The 10,850-nt window shown below is 45.8% G+C and overlaps 1 protein-coding gene across 1 annotated transcript; it reads right to left on the bottom strand.

The window, feature by feature from the left end:
* Positions 1–1,006: 1,006 nt before the first annotated feature.
* On the bottom strand, positions 1,007–6,212 carry LOC311173166 (guanine nucleotide-binding protein G(I)/G(S)/G(O) subunit gamma-10; the record flags this gene model as incomplete). Its single annotated transcript, XM_084236974.1, has 2 exons — positions 1,007–1,132; positions 6,132–6,212. The coding sequence occupies 2 exons, from the start codon at positions 6,210–6,212 to the stop codon at positions 1,007–1,009; spliced, it is 207 nt and encodes a 68-aa protein (XP_084093100.1).
* Between the last annotated feature and the right edge of the window lie 4,638 nt (positions 6,213–10,850).

Genomic DNA, 10,850 nt, shown 5'->3' with positions numbered 1-10,850 from the left:
CGGCAGGAGAGGACTGCGCGCCATGTGGGACCCTCCTCCGGTGGCCGGGGAGCAGCCAGGGATTGAACCGGCGCTGCAGAGGCCGCGGGCAGCTTCGCAACCCGGCGCTCAACCGCTGCGCCACCAGGGAGGCCCTCCTTTTTTTTTTAAAGATTTATTTATGCATACAAGAACTGGGGTGTAGGTCAGAGGTGTGGGGAGGGGGGTGACAGTATTCACCAGAGACAGAGTAGGGAGCAGAACAGGTGGATTGATTGAAATACACTGCTGAGGGGAGCAGCGGGCAAGACAGAAGAGGTCTGCTGGGCCATGTGGGTAGCTCCTTGGCCGGGGATCGAACTCGTGCTACAGTGGCTTCTGATAGCTTGATAGTGCTGAGATTTACACCCTTGTGCCACCAGGGAGGCCCCCCTCCTTTTTAATGTGAACAGTTTCTTTTTGTAAGCATGTGCAAAGGGGCCCCTCAGAACATATAGTTTCTAAATTGACACCAGAGAGGTGTTTTCATTTCAGAAATCCATTTTTCAAATTCTTATACCTACTCACAGTTTCCCCCAGTAACTACATTTCTTCCTTCATTAAATCTCAAAGGTATGTTTTGAAAGCTTTTGGGAAAGAAATCACAGCTGGTGGTAGGAACGGTCTGTCTTCTCAGGGGAGTCACTGGTCCTCAGAGCAACAACCAAGCAGCAAATTACAGGTCTGGATGGGAGTGGGATTAAGGTCAAGAAATCACCACCAGCCAACTCAGTTGAAGAGCTCAGGTTCATAAGGCAGTTAACATCTCATTAGTTAGTGCCAGAGGATTGAGACTCTCCTAATTGGATGTTTTCCCAGGCAGGCAGACTGGAGTCACCCTTCAGGGAAAATTGTGCCTTTTTCTGTTTCTTATTTTAATTCCCCCCAGGAATAGTAGATATCCTAAACTAGTTGCCCAAATCCTTTGGGAAGCCCCATGATAATGCCATGGCCCCAAGACAGCATGGTGTATCAGGGCTCACCGTCTTCAGAATAAAGCACAGGATCTGGGCTCCCTGAAGGGGTTGTTTCCAGCTGGGACGCCGACCAGCAGGGCATCGTTGCAGGCATTCTGCATGCAGTACTGTTGAAGCTCTGCCGCCGCCTGGGAGACCTAAAACAAAGTACAAGTCAGGTCCATCCAGTGACCATCTGATACTCTGAAAAGTGATCCTATAACCTGATGAAGGTCACATTTTTGTGACCTCTATTCGTTTCTTTTTTTGCCAACAGTCCTAGAACTGAATTCCAAAGAGGAAAGTATATCTATGAACTTTGATTTAGGGTATTTTTGATCTAGTTGCTTATTCAACAAAGTAGGGGAAAGCTCTATTACTTGCCTACTTAGAATCCTAGTTTGAGATTGAACTGATGCAGAAATAGCTCATTCTAGTGTTCCCTCTACAGAGTCTCTCTCAATAAAGCATGTTCCCTCTACAAAGCATGCATTGACATACCCAGGTTTGCCATTTGAGCAAACTGTTCTAGTGTTTACATAAGGCTGGATGGAGCCATATCCAGTCTTAAAACAAATGACAAAGTTCTTCCACCATGTTTTGAGACAGAATAGCTGGTTGATTAAAAATACAGCCTTTGGAACCAGACTAGCTGGACTCAAACTCATTTCTGTCTATCTGAATGACCTTGGGCAAGTGATTTGTTTTCTCATTTGTGCAGTGTAGTTAGTAGTAGTACCTTCCTCACTGGGTTGAGATGATGATTTAGTTCACACTTAAAATAGTGCTCATAGAGTAAGCAATAAAGTTGTGGTAGGCTGCAAAATTAATCAAATACATTGCAGCTCCTCGATCCAGGAAGCAGAAACTTTACCCTCCCCTTGAATCTAGGCTGGCTTTGTGACTTGCGTTAATTGAGAATATGGCAGAAGTAACAGGCAAGTTCCAAGCCTGGGGCTCAAGACCCTTTGTAGCTATTTATCTTGTTACTGCTGGAACCCTAGAACCAGCATTTAATGAGCCCAACCTAGCTTACCGGAGGTCATGTGGAGACTTTCAGGCAGCCCAACCCAGCTGCCTACAACCTCCAGATAGTGAGTAAGGCCATCCCAGATCTTCCATTCGACAGCACAGGAGAGCCAGCTAAGATCAGTAGGACTATACAATAAATCCCACTGAAATTGTTGACCCAAGAATTGTGTCAACCACTTTTAGCTTAAACTTTTAAGCTTAAACCACTAAACTTTGGAGTTAATTAGGCATCGAAGAAAGATACAATGTCTTTTCTTCTTATCCTCCATTTGATGCATATTTGTACTTAGGTGCTTTCCTTGCTTCCTGTTTTTCTTGCATTGAAAAGGTATTTGTATTAAAACCCCCATCATTCAAAAATGGTTCCAGTTGCTATTCAATTACTATACCCGTTTGTGTTAGGTTTACAAACTTCCAAATAACTGGAAAACTAACCCCATCTGTTACAGTTATTATCTAGTACCTTGGAACATTTTAGGAATTTTGGTTTCATTAACGTAGTAACAGTTTGCTATGTTATATAAAAATAAACATAATCCTAGGAAGTTAGACATTTTCATATTATAATCAAAATTAATGGTAATACATAACAATTATTAATTCAAAAGAAATTTGCAGCCAATTGTAGTTCTTGCCTATCTCAGCATCAGAGGGAACAGGTAAACTGAGTGGAAGTAGACTGTCTTCCAGGACCCCTGGAGAAATGGTACTAACTAGATCAGGGGATATGCAGAGAAAAGGAGTAAAAGTGGTCAGCATGTCTCTAGCACTTTCACGGGAGAGACTCTGGACCAGGAAAATACAAGATCAAATACTCGGAAGCTGTCACTTGTCACTGGAGCTGGGATAATCCCAAAATTATATGACTGTCCTTGGTTTGAGTTCATTTGCTTACTCAGCTCCTTCTGAGAGGCTTCTGCAGAGCAAAGAAGGTGTCCTTGAAGGATACCGAGAATTCCCAAACACTGGGAAGGGCTGCCCTCCTTTATATACTAGAAAATTGGTGTCCTCGTTTATTTGCCAGTGAGCAAATCTGTCAAAGAGAAGACCTCTCTAGGTGTACTGAGGACATTCATCATAGAGTCCTGAGAGAGACCCTAGAATGTTGACTCCCTCATGTGCTACCTGAGAGAAGCCCTGCCAGACACCCCAGACCATAGTATCATGAGGACACCTGTCTAGTAAACTTATGTCATCTTAACTATTCGCTTAAATCCTCTGGGTCTCAGTTTCATAATTCCCATAATTATCTTTTTCAATGCAGAAAGAATATCTCCCCCAGCTTCATCACAGGGTCAGCATTCAGTTTTCCTTTCTACCTCAGCTTCCAACATCATCTTGAACATTTTCAACAATGCTCCTTTCAGTTCCCTGACCTCTCTTCAAACAACCCAAAGTTAACAACCACAGCTAACAACCCTAACTACTCCACACCTGACATTTTACACTCCCAACGCCCTATGGCCTGATCATAATCTCTCCTCCCATTCCAGGATATTGCTTCTTTCATTCTCACCACTCCTGCTCTTTGATCTCAGGAAAGACACCTCCTGCCCTTTGGTCTGGTCCATTACCAGGAGGCTGCCTCTCTCTGGGCAGATGCTCAAACCCCTTATCCTTTACCCCCATCTTAACTTCTGGCATGACTCCCCTGCTCCCCTCCTAATTTGATCAACTGTCGTTCTTCTCATTCGCCTTATCTGATGGAGTCCTGGGTGGTCAAATACTGTTGGAGAAACTTCATTAAAAAATTACAAGTCGGGCAATCAGTCTCCAATCTCATAGTAACTGGGTTTCCAGAATCATAAAGTGACTATAGCTATGGCTGCTAGGGCGTCCACTCCCTTCCCAAAGCACACTACCATCCATTCTTATGACTCATTGTTAGTTTCCGTTCCTCTGCCCTAGCAGAAATTTGATGTCCTGTTCACTAAGAAAACTGTCATCAAACAAGTCCTTCAGCCAGTATCTAGAAACATCCCTTTATACATATTATCACTCTTCCAGCCTTAGAACACACTTCCAATCACATATGCCCCATAAACCCTGTCTCCTCTACCTCCAGTTCTCCTCCATTTGTTTCTTCCCCTCAACCAAAATAGTTTGTTCCTTCCCCTTAACCTCAACATGACTACTCATTTCCTAAATTTTCAGAAGTTTCCACTTTAAAGCCAGATTTCTTTTACATCTGTCCACCCTTACAATCTGGATTCTGCTTCTACTACTACATTCTGAAACCTCTTCTGCATTCCACAAATATCTATTTCCTTATTTTGTTTTATAATCATCACATGTATCACTTGAAATTATTTTACTTATTTGTCAATTCTGATTCCTAATTTGGTGTGGCTAAACTTCTCTCACATCATCTGGGTGTTCTACAATTCCACTCAATTTGGATTCTATGTATCCAAAGATAACCTGGGATCCCACAAGGTAAGCAAGGGCTCAGTCCTAAAGACAGCCTCCCCCTGCCCCCCACTTCAGACACCAATCCAAGTCTAGGTTGTCACCTTGCTTCTGGCCTATGGTTTAGAGACCAGAGGTTCTAATGACCACCTCATGGGTTCCATTAATTTGCTAGAGGTGCACACAGTACCCAGGGAAACATTTTAATTACTCGAGCACCAGTTTATTATAAAGCAACGTAACTCAGGAACAGTCAGATGAAAGAAATGCACAGGGCAAGGTATGGGGAAGGGGCACAGGGTTTCCATATCCTCTCCAGGAGCACCCCACCCTCCACCAGTTCACCAACCTGAAAGTTCTCTGAACCTAATCATTTGGGTTTCTATGGAGGCTTCATTACATAGGTGTGATGATTAAATCATTGACCATTTGCAGTGGATTCAACCTCTAGCACCTCTCCCTTGTGGGTGAGAGGGGATTGAAAGTTCCAATGCTTTAATCATTTGGTTGGTTCTTCCAACAACCAGCCCACTCCAAAAGTTGCCTCATTAAATAACAAGACTCCTGTATCATCTCATTAAGCAATCCCGTGGGTTTTAGGAGCTCTGTGCCAAAAACAAAGCAAATATATATACACACCTTTATATTTATATATATACCTTTATATATATATATATATTTTCACAATATAATTGGTTAATGTAATTATGGTTGTCTTCCCTTCTAGAACCATCTTATTCCCAGTACCCAGAATAGTGTCAGATACTGTTGAAGGGAATTCCACAGCAGTGTTCAGTCACAAACTCTCTACAAAATAATGCTATGCTAATCACAATTATGCTTTTCAGCAACTGCCTAAACACTGGATTGTTGACTAAGCTCCAAAATTTCCTAAACCCCTCCTTCCTTGCCTCAGTAGCCTGGCTTTCTCTTGGTTTTCTTATCGCAGTCCTCTCCTTTGGCAGCTCCCTGAGTGCGGCGCTCTGGCCCCTTCCCTAGCAGACTCCACTCCCCGACGTTATAATCACCAGGCGCTTCTCTGCGCTTCAGTCCAAATCCACCTCGCGGTGTCTCCCCATGGCCACGTATCCAACTTAAGCTCATCGCTCCCCCCGTACCTGCTCTTCCCCTTCCCCTTACTCCTTCCCCCCACGCCCACTCTCCACCGAAGCGAAGGGCAGTGCCCTCCATCCCGACACCCTCCAGAAAGGCCAGCATCGCCTTCTCCCTCCCTCCCGCACGCAGCCCATCCACCCAGCGCCCGGCCCGGCCCGGCCCGGCAGGCCCTCTGCACCCCTGGGCTCCATCCTTCCCTCCGCACCGCCGCGCGTCGCCGCACTGCTGGCCCCCTCGGCGCCTGCCCGGCGCCCCCTGTCCATCTGGTACCAACGGGGCGCGCTTTCCGCGGTGGACCCGCCTCATTTCGGGGCCCTCGGTCCCGACCACCCCCGCCGGGACAGACCCTTGCCGGGGCCCTCCCTGCGCTCGGGCCCGCGGCCTGGCCGGGCCCGCGCCGGCTCCCACCCTCCGAGGCCGGGCCCCGAGCTGAGGCCGGAGCCGGGGCCCACGCCGCCTCGTGGGTTGGGGCCGCGGGGCGGTCACGCTGGGCCCGGCCCCGCCGCCCACCGCGGCCTCCTGCTCCCCCACGGGCCTCGGCCCGCGGGGCGCGCGCGGGAGCCGGCGCCTCCGAGCGCGGGGCTCTCCCGCCGACCGCACCTTGATCCGCTCCACGCCGGCCTCCAGCTTGAGCTGCTCCACCAGGCGCTGCAGGGCGTTCAGGCTGGCCCCGGAAGACATGGCGGCGGCGCTGGCTCCGGCTCCGAGGGGGACTGAGTGGGCTGGGAGAGCCGCCAGGCCCCGAGCCCGGGCACCGCCCCGGGGCGGAGAAGGAGCGGCGCCCGCCCCGCCGCCCGGGCCTCGCCACGCGGCCGCTCCCCGCGGGGACAGGCCCCGGCCCGCGGCAGCGCGGGGCCCGAGGTCACGCACACGGAGCTCCCATGCTGATCGCCGTGCCACCTGCAGCTACCCCCGGAACCCGAGGCGGGAACATGCAGATGAAAATTAACTTCAGCGACCTCACCCCCATGTCGCCACTCGCTTCATTATAACCATTGTTTCTGCTGCGCTGCATGTGCTTTTTAAAAGATGTGCACCGAAGTTTGTTTTACAAAACTGGCACCATGACGATATGCAAATGCATTTTGTTGTGATTTTTTTTTTCACTGAAAGCATCATGAATATTTCCTTATTCTCACACTCCATTGTATTTGACAAACCACAGAGGCAAGCAAGAAGGTAACAGAGTGGCTTGTGTGACCAAAAAGCCCAGGGACTTTAACGTGCTGGATTTAATCGCTTCGAGGATTTCATTCTCCATCTTTTGGCTCTGCTTCTTCACAATGTGGGTCCCGTGTTCTCCAGTGGCAGACAGACCTGTGAAGGAGTGTGAAGGAAGGCCTCACTGGTACCCAAGCAAACCCGAGAAAAACTGCACCTCTTTGCTAGAGGTTTCCGCGTCCTGGTTCTCACGGCTATGGGCCCAGCCCTGAATCTGTCATATTCGACGGCAAGAGTGTGTGGAGCGGCCGCGGCCAAGAGCAAGGTGCGGGGGGTGGGGGGGGTGGGGGGTGGGGGGTGGGGGTGGGGGGGGTGGGGGGTGGGGGGTGGGGGTGGGGGTGGGGGGGTGGGGGGGTGGGGGGGTGTGGGGGGGTGGGGGGGGTGGGGGGGTGGGGGGGGTTGGGGGGGCCCGCTGGGTGGGCCCGCCCCAGCGCTACAGGGTGCTGCGGTACCGCCCCAGCGTCCCCACTTAGGATGCTGTGCTCTTCATCCTTCCCCAGAGCGGAGAACAGACCCTCGTGCCTCCAAGGTAAGACTTTCTCTGGGAAATACCTGTAGCCAGAGCCACCCAAACACAATTCCAACCCAAAGGAAGTGACTTTTCACTCTAGCACAGTACCCAGGATAAGGCAAGGAATTCAGCCTATTTTTTTTACAGGTTTTTTTTTTGTGTGTGTGAGCATTTTTATTTTATTTTATATATTTTTACATCATTTTTCATTTTTGCACAATGTATGCATTTTAATTTTGGTTCTTGTCCCCATACAATTCCCACCCCCCTTATTTTGACTCTAATCCCGCCTTCCCCCACTGTAGTGTGTCTTTGGTTTATGGTTGCTTGTTGATTTTGATTTTTACTTTATTATAATTAGTCTTTTTCCTGACACCCTTATTTAGGTTTTCTAAATTCCTGCTATGAGTGAGACCATCTGGTATTTTTCTTTTTCTTTCTGGCTTATTTCGCTGAGCATGATCCCTTCCAGCTCCATCCATGTTGCTGCAAATTGCATGAGTCAGGGATTCAGCCTATTAAAAGGACAAAGAAACAATGGGTTTAATGGCTCTCTGTATTACTGTCATTTGTAAAGCATGAGACTCTTTCTAGGCCCCTTTAAAGGGGAAGAAACTCGTTGATGGAGCACTTACTATATGCCAGGCACTTTAGCTCTGTTTTGTCTTAACAATACTGTAATTAGTAACTACTATTAAAGATGGAAAAACAGGCTCAGAGGTTAACCTTCCCAAAGTCAAGCCACTAGGAGTTGATCAGAAACCAAACCTTGGTCTATCAGGCTACAAAGCATGAGCCATTCCATTGCAGCCAGATCACTCTTCTTGCGGGTATAAAAGGGAACCCCCCCCCCCAAATGGCTGGAAGTTTCTCCATCACCTAATGAAACTGGGGAAGAGGAATCCGTAAGAAACCCATGTCAGTAGGCTAGGAATATATGATCCATTCCATATACAATTGTCAAGGATATCCTGAATCCTTTAAAAAGTTGGTTCAAGAGGTGGCTCAAGGGGTTAAGACGCAACCTATGAAGCTGTCTGTAGCCACTGTAGCATGAGTTCCATCCCAAGCCAGGGAGCTACCCACATGGCACAGCAGGCCTCTCCTGGCTCACCCACTGCTCCCCTCAGCAGTGTACTTCCGTTAATCTGCCTGTTCTGTTCCCCACTGTCTCTGGTGGATCCTCTCACCCTCCACATCTCTGGCCTGTACCCCAGCTCTTGTATACATAAATAAATCTTTAAAAACACACACACACACACAAAATTGGTTCAAGTTTACAAATAAACACGTTTTACTTTGATACTCATTTTCTTGATTGGGGGCAATCTAATATACCTCAGACCCTAACCTATTTGAGTTTGCAGGCTTACAGAATTTTAAATCCTGATTATCTAAAAAAAAAAAAAACAACCCTCATTTCACAGATGAGGAAACCAGAGAGGTTAAATAATTTAACAAACTTTCTTAAGTTCTAGATTTAGCTTTGGGCCATGTTTAAAGCTGTCTGCTCTTCCTCATAGACAGACTTCTTGTTATTGTTTTTGCCTAGAATTGGGGTAAAGGCCAGAGGTGCAGGGGTGAGAGGAATCATCAGAGACAGAATGGGGAACAGAACAGGCAGATCTACTGAAATACACTGAGGGGAGCAACAGGAGAGACAGGAGATGCCTGCTGCCCATGTGTGGACTGTGTGGGTAAGCTCCCCCGCAGGGATCAAGCTCAGGCCACATCAGTGATAGTGTGATAGTGCTGAGACTTAACCCCTAGAGGCCCCTTGGTCCATAGTTAAATGTGAAAGTATCATATTTGCAAACAAGGTGAATTAGAATTCATCCAAATATGTTTGTGCAAATACCAACATTTATCTGCCTCAAGTGCACAATTAACAACTCAACAGATATGTTGAATTTAATGTTTTGAAGTGACTAAATCTATTTATACTAATGGCTTTAAATTTTCTCTTTAATTTCTACAGAACTTTCCATCTGGGGCCAGCAGTTATTTTCCATTCAGTCCTGAATGTTAGCTTAGCAATTGGCTTCCACTCAAGCAAAATATCTCCATGGTGTGGGTGTTAAAAGTTAGTCCTTTTCAGTATCAAAAGAAAAAAAAAAAAAGACTATGAAAGGAAATGAACTATGGTTTCCTAGCTATAAATGCAGTACTAAAATAGTTAATTCTCTAAATCCAACTTTTTTTATGTAACATTTTAAAAATCCTGTATACCAGTTGTAGCTTTTAAGATTGTTTGCACTGTCCCTACCTAACAGGTAAGTTATGAAACAGCAACTTATGATTTGTAGAACCTGGAGAATCCATGAGATGGTAAGACCAATGGGGAAGGTGTTAGTGGTAGAACCTGTTATGAAGATATCTGATATGAATGTAACCTTAAGGGTAAATGAGCTTAGACCTCAATTACATGAAGTAATGAACAAATAGGTTGTGTAAACCCCTGAACACCAAATATATTTAGGGTAACCATTATTTGGTAACCCTAAAATGAAGCATACAGAAAAACTGTCTAAATAGTAGGATTGTGAGCCTCGACCCGGGATTGCTCTCTAGATGTTTCCAAAATGGAGAGACTTTTGGGTTTTGGTGGGAAGGTGGACGGCATAGCTCAGAGATAGTAGAGATACCCAAAGTACTTGAATGACATTTGTAGCAACTAATGATCCTTCCTTCCTGCTAGGATTCTGAAGTATAGAGGACGGTAGGGAAGAGTCCTAACTACCTGTTAATGAGAGAGTTCCTTTAACTTGACCCATGTAATGACCATGATTTCAAAAGGCTGACTGAACTTTAAACAAGTGAGAGGGCTGCTGGGAGAAAGTCCAGAAATGAGATTTCTAGAAAGGCAGGAGTAAATATGGCAATCTAACAGATAGGCAAAATAATCTCCAAAGATATGTTTTTATCAGTCAATTTTTATGAATGCTAACATATCCCATCTTCTTATTTTTCCTTATCACTAGGTAAAAAATAGTCAATCAGAAATTTCTTAATTATTAATATAAAAGCAATCATCTTTTATTAATCTGATTTAAAATGTCATACCAACAAACTTATGACATATGGCAATCACTTTATTAATATGAAGCAATAGGATAAATCCTTTAACAGGAGTATTGATTCACTACCATGAATGTGTAGTACTATACTTTGGTATAGTATTACACCTGCTTCAGTCAAATTATGTCTGAATTACTTTCACTTCCACACGTATAAAACATTTATACTTCAATGTTGAAAAGAACAGCACACAGTCATGCACTTTTTCTTTCTGGTTCAAATGCATGTAAATGCACCCATGTACAATGAATTTTTCACTGCTCAAGGACTTCATAACATGAACAACTTTTCTGAACACTATATCTGTCTTTTTAATTGAAGGGTGGGGAGCAATATGGTACAGAAGACCCTTTCACAAGGTCTCTTCTGGAGAAATATTTGAGAATACAATTATAGTCCTATAATGACTGTAATCAAGATCATCCTACAAGGACACAAAGGTAGATTCACTCTCCTGGAGAGTTTCTGATCTTATTAAGAACATTATGACTGGAGCGGGGGGCGCGGGG

The sequence above is a fragment of the Talpa europaea genome, assembly GCF_964194135.1.
Source record: "Talpa europaea genome assembly, chromosome: 7".
Classification (NCBI taxonomy): domain Eukaryota; kingdom Metazoa; phylum Chordata; class Mammalia; order Eulipotyphla; family Talpidae; genus Talpa; species Talpa europaea.
Note: the sequence above shows the minus strand (reverse complement) of the source record. Positions and strands in the feature narration are given on the sequence as shown.